Here is an 18,273-nt window from a genome sequence, read left to right on the forward strand (position 1 = left end):
GGAGGGTGCTCACAGCTGATGGCCATGTTCCCCTTGTGTAAGCCCACGGCTCTTTTACTGTGTTGCTGTAGGTTAAAGTGTGTTAGGAATCCAAGTGGATTTTAGTTAGATGGGTAGGATTTTGAAGCAGGGAAAGGCTAAAGGTAATGTAGGGAGAGGATAATTTTACTGCCCAATAACTCGACAAAAACTTAAAGCACGTCCAGTCTTCCACGTCCACCTGTGATAAAAGCATCAATCAAGATTCTTCTCACAGGGCCTGGATGCTTTGTGACCAGCACTGGATGTATGTAGATGAATGAGTTTCTTCCCATGAACATTTTTGGGCAATAATATTTGCTTGTGAGGCAGAAAGAAACACGCCAATTATCGAAATCAATTTTCTAAACATCTCAATTTTCCATGTGAACACCTTGCCAAATTTACCAATTTGCAAAAATCTCTTGCATTGAACTACAATATGTATAAAAAGTCATAGGAATTCACACCGAATGGAACAGTTTTAACATCTGTGACAGAATTGTTTTGCCATCCTCTTGGATGGAATCTTCTTTTAAATTTAAACCACTTTTAGTAGTCTTGATTTTTGTGTTTTTAGCAACTAAAAAATTATATTTTTGCATTTCACATATAAAAGGATTGTTTGGGCTCCTTTTGCGTTCTTCTGCAAGTTTATGAGAGTCATTTTATTTTTTCTGGTCATCGGGTATTTTCTAAAGCCACTCCTTTATCAATGCCTCCAGTGGCATGCCAGCCTTTAACTGTGTGTTTCAAGCAGCAGGAAAGCACCATTTCTGCACGTTACACTGATGTGCGTGTCTGGATCCTTCCTTAGCAATATCTTTTTTATGATGAATGTGTATTAGATATGGGGTACTAATCTTGGCCTGAAATCTTAGTTACTGATTATGAAATATTTTTTTCTTCATACCAAATATATTCTTTGGACGTCTAACCATCATACATTCTTTATCTTTCAACAAAATTCAGCAAATTAAAATATTGCCATGACAACAAAGTATCAACTTTTAACTAAAAAGTTAAAAGAACTTACAAAAACACTCAACCTTGTCCCATCTAATATAAATAAACAAAAATAACAAACACTTTGGTAACTTGGTATAATGCCGTGAAATAGTCTGGGGAGCACTACACATCTAAAAACAAATGTGCACATTGGTCCTGGCTCAGTCCTGGTTATGTGATGGTAGGTTTAATCTTTCTGAGTTTTTTTTTTTTTTTTTTTTTTTAATTTTTCGGATCGGAAGTCTTTATTCATACTCAGTAATTCATGTAAAGCACAAATCAGTCTTTACTTTCCATATCACTAAGAAATATACCATATTCACTGTTTTTGATGTAAACTTTCCCAGGAAATTTCTCTTGTGCCCATTTAGTTTTATAAGAATATCATCTTGTGCTAATATGTCAACATTCTATTTTATTTCCATTATATTTTTCATAAACCAAGGAAATCATTGTTTTTCTTGAAAACGTTATATGTTTTCTCGTACTAATTCGGTATTTTCTCATTTGTAAAGTAAGGGACAGATTAGATTTTTTCACTAAGATTCTTTCCAGCCTAGCAAGTAATTTTTGTGAACATGAGGGTTTGCCTGAAATGGCTTTCTTTAAACTTAGGAGAAAAAAAAGGAAACAAAGCTAGTAACAACCTTAAAAAAATTAACTATAATCCAAAACCCTAATGCGTATTTTTGCTAAAAGGGATGCTAAGGAACAGAGTTTCTTGACTGAAAGAGGGATCAGGGACAGAGGAAGGAAGTTCGGACCCTGCCCCTCCTCGGGACTCTCTTCAGCCCTACCCAAGACATGTCTCTAAGGACTATCAGCCCCTCAGGTAATACAATGGTGAGTCAGACAAGAAGGAAGGTCTACTGGATGTCACTGCATGTCACATTACAACGAAAGCGAAGCAATTCACACACTTGGTTGAGACACATTACTGTTCTGTTAGAGACCAAGGAGGCAGGCTAAGCTGTGGGGATGTTTAATGAATCTGAAATGCATAGGAATACATTCAACATGTTACCCTGGTGATATGAAGTTGAAAGTCATTTCTATTTTCTTATTTATACTTACTGCATTTTCTATTCATTTCACCAAAAGCATATGCTAATTGCATAATAAAAACAGCATAAATAAATACAGCCTTATCCATTTAAAATAGTTCTCACCAGGCGGTAGGCATCGGAATCTGTGAAACACACACACATACACCGGGTCTTAGCAGCAAACTCGGAAGTTAGGATCTTTGGGGGTGGAATTAAGGCACGTGTACCTCAGTAAGTTTCACAGGGTTCTGAAACAGAGCCCTGGATAAGAATCACTGGCTTTTAACAGCAATTAGAGAAGGAAAATAAAAGGAATCCAAATTGGAAAAGAAGAAGTAAAGCTGTCACTGTTTGCAGATGACATGATACTATACACAGAGAAGCCTAAAGATGCCACCAGAAAACTACTAGAGCTAATCAATGAATTTGGTAAAGTAGCAGAATACAAAATTAATGCCCAGAAATCTCTTGCATTCCTATACACTAATGATGAAAAATCTGGAAGAGAAATTAAGGAAACACTCCCATTTACCACTGCAAAAACAAAAAGAATAAAATACCTAGGAATAAACCTACCTAAGGAGGCAAAAGACCTGTATGCAGCAAACTATAAGGCACTGATGAAAGAAAAATTAAAGATGATACAAACAGATGGAGAGATATACCATGCCCCTGGATTGGAAGAATCAACATTGTGAAAATGACTACACTACCCAAAGCAATTTACAGATTCAATGCAATCCCTATCAAACTACCAATGGCATTTTTCACAGAACTGAAACAAAAAATTTCACAATTTGTATGGAAACGCAAAAGACCCCAAATAGGCAGAGCAATCTTAAGAAAGAAAAAACAGAGCTGGAGGAATCAGGCTCCCTGACTTCAGACAACACTACAAAGCTACACTAATCAAGACAGTGTGGTATTGGCACAAAAACAGAAATATAGATCAATGGAACAGGATAGAAAGCTCAGAGATAAACCCATGCACAGATGGTCACCTTATCTTTGATGAAGGAGGCAAGAATATACAATGGAGAAAAGACAGCCTCTTCAATAAGTGGTGCTGGGAAAACTGGACAACTACATGTAAAAGAATGAAATTAGAACACTTTCTAACACCATACACAAAAAGCAACTCAAAATGGATTAAAGACCTAAATGTAAGGCCAGACACTATAAAACTCTTAGAGGAAAACATAGGCAGAACACTCTATGACATAAATCACAGCAAGATCCTTTTTGACCCACCTCCTAGAGAAATGGAAATAAAACCAAAAATAAACAAATGGGACCTAATGAAACTTAAAAGTTTTTGCACAGCAAAGGAAACCATAAACAAGAATCACTGGCTTTTAAGTTTAGAATGGGCATCATCAGAAAATCTACAAACAACAAATGCTGGAGAGGGTGTGGAGAAAAGGGAACCCTCCTGCACTTTTGGTGGGAATGTAAATTGATAACAGCCACTAAGGAGAACAGTATGGAGGTTCCTTAAAAAACTAATAATTTAGAATTACCATATGAACCAGCAATCCCACTACTGGGCATATACCCAGAGAAAACCATAATTCAAAAAGATACATGCACCCCAATGTTCAATGCAGCACTATTTACAATAGCCAGGTCATGGAAGCAACCTAAATGCCCATCGACAGATGAATGGATAAAGAAGATGTGGTACATATATACAATGGAATATTACTCAGCCATAAAAAGGAACGAAATTGGGTCATTTGTAGAGATGTGGATGGATCTAGAGACTGTCATACAGAGTGAAGTAAGTCAGAAAGAGAAAAACAAATACCGTATATTAACGCATGTATGTGGAACCTAGAAAAATGGTACAGATGAACTGGTTTGCAGGGCAGAAGTTGAGACACAGATGTAGAGAACAAACGTATGGACACCAAGAGGGGAAAGCCGTGGGGGGTGGTGGGGGGTGGTGGCGTGATGAACTGGGAGATTGGGGTTGACATGTATACACTGATGTGCATGAAATGGATGACTAATAAGAACCTGCTGTATAAAACAATAAATAAAATAAAACTCAAAAATTAAAAAAAAAAAGAAGCATCATGACATAGCATAGCTGTCAAAAAGCACAAAGCTGTTAACTCTTTATTCAAACTCTCCTATAAATAGCTACTGGGTTTTGGATAACAGTGAAGCAGGAAACACCTATGCAAAATCTTTTTTTTTTTTTTTTAAGTGGTGAGTTTTGATAATTTGGTGCTTTTATTCTTATATACATATATTTATATATACATATATTCTTTTTCAGATTCTTTACCCCTATAGGTTATTACAAAATATGGAGTATACTTCCCTGTGCTATACAGTAGGTCCTTGTTATCTATTTTATATACAGTAGTGTGTATATGTTACCCCCAAATTCCTAATTTATCCCTCTCCCCACCTTTCCCCTTTGGTAACTGTAAGTTTGTCACCTATGCAAAGTCTTGAAAGAAGTTTAGCTGAGAAGTCGAATGGAGGGCAAAGTGACATTAGGCTGCAGGAAGAAAACAGGTCAAAGTGAATTTACTGTTGAAATCTCAAATTGAAATTAATCATCATTTTCACTGAAGCCAATGGCAATGACCCAATGTAAAAAGAGTACTGGCTAAGCAGGGACTCTGTTGTCTATGGCTGAGTCAGCACCACTTCCCTAAAGAGTTCTTTCATTCATGTGTTCCATGACCTTCCCCCTTCCCACTTGAAGAAGGTTAAACATTACAAAGCCATATAGATTTTAAACAAACAAAAATGCACGCTCGTCTGACCATTGTCTATCTTGAAGGTACCTTCCAAATCCTAACTTTCAATCATGCTCACTTTGCAATTGAATAAATCCAATGTACTACCTTTGCAGCCTCCACCATGCGAGCGGTAGAGTCAGCCAAGAGTTTGGCTGCTGCCAGGAGCTTCTTGGAATTCTCCATGTCGATTTCTGCTTCCGCATCTGACCTCATGGCGTTGACGAGGTCTGAGGTGGCCTGAGCCAGGACCCGGGCCTGGCGTACCATTTCACCTAGAGGGTGGGACAGAGGACGCAGTCTGTTTGTCTGCTTCCTAAAGCTCAGGGGAAACCTCAGGAGCCAGCACAGTCTTGTCTCTATTCCTCTGGCAAAAGGGACGAAGAGAAATGAGCCTCCATACTCCATTCCTAAGCAATGAAGCCAAGTCAGATCCTGAACCAAAAATATTCCCTGTGGCTGCCAGGCCTGTCTACCCCCAATCACATCCAAGTTCAGTCTTTAACTGTGCGGGATAAAAATGACATAAGTAACCTAAGAGGAACCCTTTATAAAGAGAAGGCAGGGAACAAGATTATGTGGATTTATTACGTGCATTTACGCTTAGTAAATACTTATACAGAAAATATTATTTACCTCACGTCAGAAGCCACTTACACAAAAGTCCCTAAAATGAGCTCTTTGAGTAATGTGCACAGGAAAAATATTTTTAAATTTTGAGTCAATCTGCACGCTACCTAACACCAGATGAGTGGTATCACATAACCTACTCTATTTGTGTCACTTGGCTCTCACGCATAGGAAGCACAGACCCCAGTTTCATGCTCAAATGCTGAGATTTGCCTTGGCCCAGTCTTCCTATCAATTTACTCACCCTTTCCTTCCCAGCATTGATTTTGATCTCGTTATTAGTAATTGTTATTAGTAGCTGGGATTTTACTGTTACCTATTTCAACTTCCTTTTGGAAGTGGGAGGGATACCATCGTCAACATTAAAAATAAAACTACTCAAATATGAGCAATTTCCTCCCCGAAAGGTCATTTGTGAAGAATGATGAAGCACTGTTAACATTAAGGGGGAAGAAAGCTTTTCACAAAAATCAAAACGTGCTCAGTTCAAGGTACCCTGGATTGGATCCTGGGACAGTGAATGGACATTAGTGAAAAGTTGGTGAAATCTGAATAATGTCCGTAGTTTAGTTAACAGTAACATCCCAATGCTCATCTCCCAGTTCTGACCAATGTCCCGCGGCCTAAGGGAAATGCTAAAAAGGAGGGAAACTGGGAAGGGTACAGGAGAAGTCTATTACCCCAGCAACTTTCCTGTATATAGAAAAAATATTCCACAATAAAAAGTTTATTAAAAAAAATAAAAACAAAAGAACCAAAAAAATCCAGATGTGTGGAGCAGTGCCATCTCTTAAATCACTTACGAAGGATAGAGAAAATCACAAGGTAATTTTCTCTGAAAATATACTCGTTAAGAAGTGTTGCTCTGTGCTGAGGAAGAAGTGGGAAAATAGACTTGTTACAAACTCCTGGTAGGGTTGCAAATTGTGGAACCTTTCTGGAGAGAAATTTCAGACACGTTTAAAATAAAAAATGTACACACTTATTGGCCCAGAAATTCAACTGATAGGAATTTATCCTACATATACTCCCCAAAGTAAACAGAGATATTTTTACAAGAATGGTTACTGCAATATTAATTTTGTAAAAGAAACAGAAACTTGGAAACCACCTAAATGTCCGTTAAAAGACAACTGGTTAAGTAGATGATGATGCATTCATTGAACAGAATACTATGCTGTCATTAAAAAGATTAGTGTATAGGTCAACATGAAGAAACTTTCTAATATATTCAGTGAAAAAGGTTGCAGAAGAGTATGTGTAACAGAATTCCATTCATATGAAAAGAAAGAGGGTGTTGTACATACACATAAATGTCAGTAGGAAGAGTGAACATTTCTGCAAAGATGAAACAGAAATTGGTAAGTGGTCAGTTCTAGAGATTTAGATGGGATAGTGATAGGCTGCGTCTGAGGAGACGTAATTTTTAACTAATAGACTGAAAAGGTGCATTTTACATACATACATATATATATATCTCGTGATGTTTGACATCTTAGAAAAACCTTTCTGGTTGGAAAGAGACGGCCCCTCCTGGAGCTAGCCAATACTTAGAGATAGTAAAGGGTCTAGCCAAGAGCATGGTGGTAAACTACCCAATCCAGAGTCATCCTCTGTCTGGTCCCTACAGCCCAGGAGGCAATATTCCTCTGCCTTCATCATCCCAGAGCCATGGGCCAGGCAACTAGGGATCACCCCTATAAGGGTAGAGCCAGCTGAAATTATTCAGACTAGCCAAACTTAAGCTGTTCACCTTGCCTCTCCCACAGAAATCCCAACATAGGTGGTGGCCTAAGCTCTCTCCTCAATCCTGTCTTCTGCCATCTGATCAGAACTTGACCTGTGACCCTGTGTGACATGCAGTGACCCCCTGTGTGGGACCTGTCAGTATAATAAACTTCATTCCAAGCCTCATTCTTGCCTCCCCCTGTGGCTGCACCAACTTTACCATATCCAACGTGGACATTCTTGGAACAAAAGGGACTTACTGTGTATCTAAATTATTAAATAAAGATACCCTAGTTGACGTTAAGTCTTTCAGTGTTGCTGGGACAGGCACATTAGGAGTCTCAAATCTTCTTCCCAGACTCAGGGACGAAGTCTCTGACTGAGGCGGATGAGAACCTGCCCTTTTGCCAGATGTCCAGGCAACCATCGTCCGACTCACTCACAATCATCACCATCAGGGAACCCTAAACCGACCGGCCCACCCACAGACCAGCCCCTCACCAGCATCGCCCATGGAGCTGAAGATGCTCTCGGTGACACACATGATGGTGTCGGTGGCCTGGTCATAGCGACCAATGGGCTCGCCTCGGCTGGCGAACTGTCGCACGTGCTGCAGGAGATCGTGGAGGGCCTGGCTGACCACACTGGCCGCCGCGCTGACCTGCTTCAGCAGCTCAGTGTCGTCGGTGGCTGCCTGGCAGGCGTGGACGCAGTTCTCCACTGAGCGGTCCACGAGCTTCCCTGCTTCAATCAGCTGCTCCTGGCACACAGGGGAGCTGATGGTGGGGCTCACGACCTGAAGCGAGACAGGAGTGGGTCTTGGTTACCGTGGGGCAACTCTGGTCTCCAGCACCCACTAGCATTTCCACCACATCCTTCCATGGTCTGGGCCTCAGTTCCTTATTTATAGGACCAGGGATTCAACCAAACCATCAATGAGGTTTCTCATACTTCACCATTTCACTTTGTGATTTTAGATGCCCGTTAACTTTCATCTCCATTAGTGCTCTACAACCACTGATACTACTGACTACTTCTGTAGACAGAAATTTCTGATATTTTCCATTTATACCTCCTGCTCTTAGGAGCCTCTGAATTGAGTCTTCTGAGCTGAGATAAAGACTATGTAAAAGAATTATATTTTTTTTCCAGAGGAATATATTATATTTCCTGGAACTCTGCCTCTAAATTATTTGAAAGATTAGGGGAGTTGTGTCAGTAATCTGTGATACTAGGATGGTGAACGAGGAAAGCAGGAGGGAGACCATCAGTGACTGATGTTGCAAATCCTCCGATAGGACCAGAAATGCCAGGCTGAACCAGATTACACATCTGTACAATATGTTATGTCATCAGGTTGAGAAACAGATGGCTCCCACCTTGTGACACGTCATCTCAGCAAAGATACACATGGTTGAGTGGAAAGGGTGTCTGAAGTCAGACTGGCCCGAGTTGCAACACTAGTCCTGCCACTTACAATTTCTGTGGCTGTAATCAGTAACATCTAAGGGGCTCAGCTTCGTCTTCAGTAAACCGGGGATGATGGTGCTTAATGAAGCAGTGTATTACACAGAGGGTGTGTACATCCTAACTGGCAGCCATGAGCTTCATCATTACCTCCTTCTGATTCTGTGCAGTGCAGAAAGGGCTCCCATGGACGCTACGGATTATTACTGAACCCATATATAATGCTGTAACTGCACAATCCAAGAGCCCTTTGTGCACAGGGGTAAAGAAGACATACTGAGAAGTCCAAAGGGGAGACACAGCAGTTGGCATGTAGAAATGGCAATTAGATACAAAAAGGACCACTGCCTGAGGACTTGAACAAGGAAAAAATGATTAAAGAACTGCACACCTTATACTAAAATCCTGTCATGTCACCTAAAAGACACCTGAAGCAAGCTCTAAGTCTTAGACAATTTTAACAAGTTCTGCCCCTGGTTCCTCCCAATGACTGGAGGCAGATAAGAGCGTGTGACACTGTAGAAAGGGCTGGGGTGCCAGCTGGCTTACCTTGGCACACGCCACAAGCTGGGAGGTGGAGAGGGCGCACTGGGTGGCGGCAGCAATCACCCTGTTCTGTAGGACTGTGTCCTCAGCCACTTGGGCAACATTCTTTGCCTTTAGTACCAACATGGCAGCAGCATTGGCAACAGCTTTGGCCAAACTCATTAAGACGTCCTAAGAAAAGGGAAAAAAAAAATAGTCATTTATATTTTCCTAATCACTCTTCACAGCCTGAAAGTAAAGTGTGGTGGTCCACTTAAACATTTTATTAAAATTCCATTTGACCTTTTTCCTTCAGTACTTTAGAATAACATTTTTCCATTTATTTTTCTGAACTGTCCAGTTAGCCTGAGAGCTAATTAAGGAAGGAGACTTACATCCTAATAACACAGTCTCCTACACATTAAGTAGCATAGGTTTCAATCCAGAATAGATTAGTGTGAGGGAAAGGCTTGTATTTTAACCACTGACTCACATTTGTGCGCTTAAACAACACTTAGAATCTTGACAACATCTCCTGAGTATGTGGTGGATCAGCTGAAAATATACACTACGAGCAGTAGGAAGGATAAAATTCATGGCCTCCATGTCATCATGCCCCACTCTAACTTGAAAATTTATTTTTCTGATTTCTACTTTGCACAAGATCCGAGTTGTCATCAGAAATTCAGCCACATCTTGGCCTCCAGAGGGCAACGTTGAACATGCACGGATAGCACCTCCAGCTCAAGAGCCGTGAATGCTCTGAACATAAGTGATTCTCAGTGTTCTGTAGCCTTCTGGATGGAGATTAATTATTATGAAAAGTGGAAAGGGAGCCTACATAAATAAACCAGCTACAAGAAGACCTCACTGAAGATGCAAGGAGCTCTGAGCTTTAAAAGATTAGTTTAGGCTTCAAGTCAACATAAAGGCTTTCTGCCTGCAGGATGGAGAATCCTTTGACTTAGCCCATCAGATGTGTCACCCACTTCTGTGACCTGAAGAATCACCACGGCTACGTTTAATTCACTACTTGGCTTTTAATACTGAAGGTCATTTATTTGGTTTGGAAATGCCTTCCCATACATATAAGCCATTATTATTTTGAACATGTCAAGGCTTTCTCCCAGAGGAAATGTGGTCAGAAGTCTTTATTAATTCATCAGACAATGAAAAGCACTTTTGATTCTGAATGCAAAGGGCACCACAGAGTCTTTACAACAAGATATTTTATGAGAAGATATACTGGGAAGAGTGTTTAGCCTGTACAATTTTTACACAGAGCAAAGACTATATCTTATCCAGGCAAATCAAAAACCCATGAATCCACCAAATAAGCAGATTTTAAAATGGACAACAACAAAGCAGCCTGAAAGGAACATTGGTCCAGGCTTTTTTAGGTCTCTGGTGTTTACTGGATGTCCAAGGGAAAACCACAGCCTGTGGTGCCGAAAGTTGAAGATGCCTTTGGGATCTGACTGGCACTCATCTGTCATACAACTTCTAGAAACTGCTCCCAACACGGCCTGCAAAGTTACAGTTCTTGGACATCTATCTCAATGCTCGGTGAAAACAAAATTTGAATGTCACCAATTATTAACAAGATTTTTAAAAGCAGTCTTCCCAAAATGGGTCAAAGTATTCTTTCCCTTGATAGGGATCCATCTTTTCACCCAGGGACCAAGATTTGGTCATGCAAACTCTTGACTGTTCTAAAGGGCTTTGTTAGACTGATTTATAGAAATCCTGCTCCTCCTATTAATTTTGTCCCAGAAAAAAAAATACAGTTAGAAAAAGAACGTGATACTATGGCTATAGTTGCTGACAAGGCCCTTGTCAAACTTTTCAACAAAACCACTATTATGCAGCTCATGTAAAATAAATCTTTGTTAACTCTGGGAACATGCAGTACATTGAAAAACTCAATAAAAAGCTCCAAGATAGGATCTCAAGAATCAGAAAAATAGAGAGTAAGAAATCCAATGTCAGTAAGCCAAGCGCTACCCATAACTGGAAGAGGTTGTAGGATCACCTTACTGCCCTGGTGTTTACCTAGAGAACAGGAAACATTCAAGCCAGGCCTTCCCCTGTTAAGAAAGCCTCCACAGGACCTACCCTAAACTTGAACCTGCTTCCCTAGCACGTCTGCATAGAAGCAGGTATTAGGAGGCGGAGTCTGCATTTACACTGTGGTGGAAACAGTCTGTCAAAGAACAAAAAGAGGAAAATCTTAAAAGAAAAACAAAAAACACCTCAAGGCAGGGACTTCTCTGGTGGCACAGTGGCTAAGAATCTGCCTGCCAATGCAGGGGTCATGGGTTTGATCCCTGGTCTGGGAAGATCCCACATGCTACGGAGCAACTAAGCCCGTGCACCACAACTACTGAGCCCGCGCGCCTAGAGCCCACACACCACAAAGAAGAGTAGCCCCCGCTCAGTGCAACTAGAGAAAGCCCATGTGCAGCAGTGAAGACTCAACACAGCCAAAAATAAATACATACATACATACTCAAGGATATATGAGATGCCTTAACGAAGGACTGTGACTTCCCTCTCAATCTTCCCAAACACTTTGGAAAATAAGTTGACTGCTTCAAGATAATTAAGCCTAGTAAACCAACAGATGGATCTCATATTTACACAATTCCTAAGTAGGTACCTACCTACAAAGAAGTACTTGCTCTAATACAGAATGCACAGGACACACAAGGGCAGTTTGGGGATCTGACTAAGGGGAAGTCAGGATGGGGACATAATTAGCTTGGCTTTACTGAAATGCATTTATGTGGTCTACAGTTAATTCTGTTTATAGTTATTACTGGACATTCCAGCACAGAAATGGCTTCCAGAAATACTCCTACCACTCATCATGGGTCTCAGCCTCCATGATCACATGAATGTTCATGCACTGAATGTCTCATTGTATTGCAGGACCCCAGGAATGTGGAGAGTAGAGAAGGTACATGTTTCATGTATCCACAACATACATGACTATGTCTTAGCATAACTGACACATCTTGAGGTGGTGAAGTTCGGCAGTTCTAGACAAAATAGCAAGCAAAATTGCCCCCTTTGAAGCAACTTGAATGCTAATGGAAAGTTGAATGATCCTTTAATTCTGAATTCTACAGAAATCCCAAACATTGAACCTGACATAGGATTTGGAAAAGGGCATCTTCCAGAGAACAAGGGCTCAAACTGTAACAGTTTAATTAGAATGTATTTGTATGTTACTTGTAAATGAAGACTTAGGAGGATGAGGAATGAAAGGCATCTGCCCACAAGTATGTGAAGAGTTCATCTGAGCCTGAAGATCCCTGGCAGAAGGCCTCCGCACCCCATCTGCGGGGTCTGGGAATAGAGGCAAACAGGTTGAGATCTTGTCTGAGCTGGCAGTGCATCCAGCCAGCTGCAAACAGTGGCTACAGCTGATCCCCAGAGGACATGTCCCTGGTATTGAAAAAAAAAGGGGTGACAAAAAAGACTGCCACACTTGTGGTTTTGGATATGACACAGACAAGAGACCCAGCTCTAAACACAAAGGAAAGCCTGTCCTATGTGTGAGCAGAGTGTAAGGGAGTGCCCGTGTTTTCACTCTTACATGTGAACTCAAGAGTGATACAATTAGGGACTCCCCTGGTGGCGCAGTGGTTAAGAATCCTCCCGCTGGGGAAGGGGAAGCTGGGACGAAGTGAGAGAGTAGCACTGACATACCAAATGTAAAATAGATAGCTAGTGGGAAGCAGCCACATAGCACAGGGAGATCAGCTCGGTGCTTTGTGACCACCTAGAGGGGTGGGTAGGGAGGATGGGAGGGAGGCTCAAGAGGGAGGGGATATGGGGATATATGTATACTTACAGCTGATTCACTTTGTTGCACAGCAGAAACTAACACAACATTGTAAAGCAATTACACTTCAATGAAAATATTAAAAAAAAAAAAAGAATCCGCCTGCCAATGCAAGGGACACAGGCTCGATCCCTGGTCCAGGAAGATCCCACATGCCGCAGAGCAACTAAGCCTGTGAGCCACAACTACTGAGCCCACGCGCCTAAAGCCCGTGCTCCACAACAAGAAAAGCCACTGCAATGAGAGCCCGTGCACCGCAATGAAGAGTAGCCCCCCAGCTTGCCGCAACTAAAGAATGCCCGCACACAGCAACGAAGACCCAACACAGCCAAAAATAAAGAAATAAATTTATAAGGTAAAAAATAAAAACATTCTAAAAAAGTAATGTCTTCATAAAAGAAAGAAAGAAAAAAAAAAGAATGATGCAATTAAAAACCACCCCAAATAGATAAAACAAGCTTGGCCATGAGCTGATAACTCTAGAGGTTGGGTGGTCGGTATAAGGGTGGTTGTGACATTATTCCGTCCATATCTGTGTTTGAAGAAAGTGTAGCATGCTTACTAGTGAGAACAGTTAAGTAAGTGTTTCAAAGTGGTGATGCACGATGTAAGTGAAATGAGTCTTTCAATTAAAAATTCTTTTTCTTTAACACATAAAGACCACACTCCGAGATAATCCACCTTCATCTTTTTTTTTGTCAGCTCAAGGAAGACTCAGTTTTTCATTACCTTCTCCCTGCTTGGGTGTAAGGCCATCGCTTAGGCTCCAAGGTTATGGGCTGCAAATATCTTACCTGGAATCGCTCATCAGTCTCATTCTCTCCGATCTGCCGCAGAAGATCTCCACTGGCTTGTCCAATACTTCCAGCGGCGGTCAAAACTGTCTGTCGAGGCTACGAACACAGAGCACATCTTAGTGGGAAAGAGAATGCATTGCTTCCCCAGCGCCATCAGACAGGGCAGTGCAGGAAGAGGAATCCTACAGGACGGCCTCCTCCTGCACCTCAGTGAGACTCTTGAACTACCTGCCAGACGGGAGACATCCACGTCCTGGTGGAATCTATGCAAGGAAATGCCTGTGGCTCACAAACCGGCGATGGCTGCATAGATGTGAAATGCTCAAATAATGAGCCTCATTCAGCCGGTAGGAAATTAGCGTACAGACTTGTATCCCCTTTAAATGTGTATTGGTGATGTGTGTTAGTTTCTGAGGTTACATCTAATCAAGTACCCTTGGGTGGGGAAAGGAGGCTTCCTACTAAGAGCTCAACCAGTCTCAAAGGTTGAACCATGGTTTCTGCACCCAGTTCACCAACTCCAAACCCCAGAGGGTGGGAACATGAGTCGTCAGGATGGAAGGGACAGCTCAGGAAGCAAGAATTGCATGGGACCCAGAGGCTGCACCTCCCTCATCAGAACCCGAGTGACTGATGGCCCCAAAGCTCACCTCTCCAGAAGTCGGCTGCACAGCTTTCAGCAAATCCGACACGGCCCCAGCGAGGGTCCTTGCAGCTCTGAGCAAGTCCTCCCCGCTGCCTACCTCATCGTCCATGAGGGCCGCCAACAGCTTCACGCCCTTGGACATCTCCGTCAGGTTGGAAGAAATGGTGGTGATGGCACATCCCACAGCGGTGTAGTCGGTGTCTGCAGGGTCACCTGGGACAGAGAAGGACCATCACCATCAAAGGAGGGCGGTGAAGGTTGAGGGGAGCCCAGGTTGACAGGAAACAGGGTAACACTGGCAGCAGAACCCTGCCCCCACCAACGACGCCCCCATCCTGCAGGAGTCAGACGTCTCCCCATCTCCAAGGTACTGCTCTTCATGGGGTCCTTTTACCCCGAGGCCTCATATATTAAGATACTGAGCATGTGCACCTTTAAAATTCCCAAGGAAGAATCAGCATCTCATGGCCCTTTTCAGAAGGCTGCTCCAAGGTCAGCCGCTTGGAGAGGTCAACTCTACCCCTGAAACACTGCAACACTGCTTGGTGAAGCCAAGATCTTCCCTGGCTCTCATGTGACAGTGCAAGGCTGGGAGTTGTGCTATACAGAGGAGACCATGGCTGGACAAGACAGAAGAAGGCACCCATGATGGCTAGTCATCTAAAACCATTTTGAGACTGTAAGCTCTCAGAAGGGAGAAACTGGCCTCAATATACTTTGAAGTATGTCCAGCAGCTTGACAAACAATGAGAAGAGTTGGGTAAGTGGTTTTTACTGATGATGCATGATACCGACAAAAAGGCATGAGATGTTCACCACATTTCTCCTGGGTCAGTGGGAGAAAATGTCTGAAGCATTGTGAGGGCCTAATAATAGACTCTCCTCTCAGAATAGGAAAAATCTGTTGTTTCAATCAAAGAATAAGAACTTTTTTTTAAAGAAAATCACAATACACCACAAATTCCCCAGGGACTTACCGGCTGTGAGGTTAACAACTGAAGCTGTTCCAGCTGTGATGGCATCGACTTGAGAGTGGATTTCATGTTTGGATTCGTCGACTTTATTCTGAACCCATACCCTAGACGCCTGCAAAACCAGACAACTTCATGACAAAACTGCTGCACAGGACTGCCCAGGAAACCAGAGAAGTCGTGCCATAAAATGAGACCAGCGTTTTGGCCACTCTTCTCACTGGGCCAGCACCAACGAGGCCCTTAAGTCACCTTGAACGATGTCCTTAACAGGCTTCTTGCTCATTCACTCATGCTGAACGGCATGTAAATTCTCAGTGCTTTTTACTCACGTTATGTTTTCTTTAAGATCTTGGAGAGAAAAATTCTGTGGCTTTATGTAGGTAAATTCAATTTAAAAATTGAAAATAATTAGTATCTCATGGGGCTTCCCTGGTGGCACAGTGGTTGAGAATCCGCCTGCCAATGCAGGGGACACGGGTTCAAGCCCTGGTCCGGGAAGATCCCACATGCTGCGGAGCAGCTAGGCCCGTGAGCCACAACTACTGAGCCCGCGCGTCTGGAGCTTGTGCTCCGCAACAAGAGAGGCCGCGACAGTGAGAGGCCCGCGCACCGCGATGAAGAGTGGCCCCCGCTTGCCGCAACCAGAGCAAGCCCTCACACAGAAACGAAGACCCGACACAGCCAAAAATAAAATAAATAAATTTATTTAAAAATATTAGTATCTCATAATAATACCACACAGTGGCAACAACTGTTGCTAATTTTCACCTTGTTTTTTAAAGAATGGGGTTAGAATTAGGGTGTTCTAGCTCATGAGTGTTCGATCAGCATAGCAATTGTCTTTTGTTCACAAGATGAATGTCGTGTTGACGTGGCACCTTTCCTGGTAGGGTTTTGGGAGGTGGTTGTCAAGACCCCTGCTCTGGATCCAGCTCTACCACTAACAAATGATATGACTTCGAGCACATTTCACCCAACTCCTGTGCCTTTCATTTCTTCTACTGTGGAATCTCACTCAATGGTCTTTTAAAACCTTTCTGGTTCTTACACTTCATGTTCATTTGACCCTAAAAATAGCAAATTCTGTTTTTGGCCATTTCCGGTCTTAGCCAGTAAATGCTCATTTATACACAGGTAATGATGATCCTATGGTAATATAAGGTGCTGATCTGCTTCCCCAAACATTCCCAAAATATTAATCTTGGTTCAGCGTATGTCTAGCCCTAAAATATTTTATATACTAACTCTTTGAAAACTGGAGAAGCAAGAATATTAAATCCAGATTATTTTAAAACTTTCTCTCACAACTGTGCTGGATATGGGAGTCTGCCATATGTATTTTTACTCTCAAGCTCCCCGAAGCAAAATATTTAATGACTTCAGGGGCTTGGGAGAAACAGCACTAAGGGTGCTGAACCCTGCAGGTACCCAAGTACACAAACGAAAAACACCGAGCAGGGAAAACTTGGAGGCAGTTAGCCTGGCTGGACAAGATGAGACTACAAACTGTGTCTTGGTTCTGGCCCTACCATGGTCAGGCAGTCTTAAAGCAGTGGTCTTCAACCCTGGCTGCATATTAGAATCACAATAGGGAGATGAAAACCCACTGATACCCAGGCCCCACCCCCGGCAACACTGATTTGTTTGATCTGACCTGGGCTCTAGGCTTCGTCCTTAAAACTCCTGATTTTAACGTGGGAAGCAGGGCAGGGAAGGACAGTGATAGCCAGTGGTTTGCAAATGTGTACACAAAACAGTTAGGGACTTTACTAAAATGCAGATTCTGATGCAGAAGTTTGGGTTAAGGCCTAAGATTTTGCACCTCTCTCAAGATCCTAAGTGCTGGCAATGCTGCTGGCCTGTGGATCACAATTTAAGTAGCAAGGGGCTGGACAATTTCATGCAGCAGCAGCTACAGGAAGGCAGCTAATCGCCCTGCCTCACTGAAAAGCTCAATACTAGTAACCCAGTGGTTTGTGAAGCATGGTCTCTGAACCAGCAGAAGCACCTGAGAACTTGCTGGAAATGCAAATTCTCAGGCCCCACCCCAGACCTACTGAGTCAGAAACAATGGGGGAGGGGCCCAGCAATCTGTTTTAGCGAGCCCTCTGGATGACTGTGATGCTTGCTCAAGTGTGTGAAACATTGGTAAATACTAACAACAAACTTAGCTAATACTCACTGGGCTCTCACTATGTGTTAGGTGTGGGACTGAGAACTCTTTACATGATTGGATTGTTGGGTCTTCACAACAGCCCTACTCAGGAATGACAAAATGGAGGCTTAGAGAGAGTAAGCTGCCCAGATTCACACAGCCATTGAGCAGCAGAGCTGGAATTTGGGTCCAAATGACATGACTCGAGTCCAAGTTCTCAGCCCTTATGGGGTACTGCCAAGAGCCCGTAGCACCCTATGATTCTCTCCTCCTGTGGTGCAGCCTAGAGATGGAGACTCCATCTCTTGAAAAAATACGGACTTCCAACTCACCTAGCTGGAAAAAGAGATTCACCTCATTGAATCCAGCCAGAGCACAGAACCCTGTTTTCTGCCAGGGCAGAGACATCAAATAAAAACACTGAACAACACTTACCATATCCTGGCCAAGAGGTGGCAGGGAGTCAAGTTCACTGAGGTCGTCCTGGGCCTGCTGGACAGCGTGCATGCTCGTGTTGATGGTTCCCATGAGGGCCTGCTGGGCCGAGGTCTGCAAAGGCAGGTAACACAAGGGGTCACACCACACTCCTGGACTGGCAACACAGGCTCTACATGAGCAAGGAAAATGGACCTGAGATCATGAGAAAGCAGCCCAGGGTACATCTCAACAAACT

General features: G+C 42.7%; 1 protein-coding gene across 1 annotated transcript in view; it reads right to left on the reverse strand.

Annotated features, from left to right (window-relative positions):
• Positions 1 to 18,273, reverse strand: part of TLN2 (talin 2) — a 454,271-nt gene that overhangs the window by 135,683 nt on the left and 300,315 nt on the right. Inside the window, exons 16-22 of the mRNA XM_007458874.1 lie at positions 18,036 to 18,149; positions 15,449 to 15,557; positions 14,476 to 14,684; positions 13,823 to 13,921; positions 9,203 to 9,370; positions 7,688 to 7,982; positions 4,937 to 5,103 (exon numbers count right to left, since the gene is read on the reverse strand). Coding sequence (XP_007458936.1) covers positions 4,937 to 5,103; positions 7,688 to 7,982; positions 9,203 to 9,370; positions 13,823 to 13,921; positions 14,476 to 14,684; positions 15,449 to 15,557; positions 18,036 to 18,149 — 1,161 coding nt within the window. The remainder of the gene's footprint in view (positions 1 to 4,936; positions 5,104 to 7,687; positions 7,983 to 9,202; positions 9,371 to 13,822; positions 13,922 to 14,475; positions 14,685 to 15,448; positions 15,558 to 18,035; positions 18,150 to 18,273) is intronic.

Source organism: Lipotes vexillifer, unplaced genomic scaffold (assembly GCF_000442215.2).
Source record: "Lipotes vexillifer unplaced genomic scaffold, Lipotes_vexillifer_v1.1 scaffold102, whole genome shotgun sequence".
Lineage (NCBI taxonomy): Eukaryota > Metazoa > Chordata > Mammalia > Artiodactyla > Lipotidae > Lipotes > Lipotes vexillifer.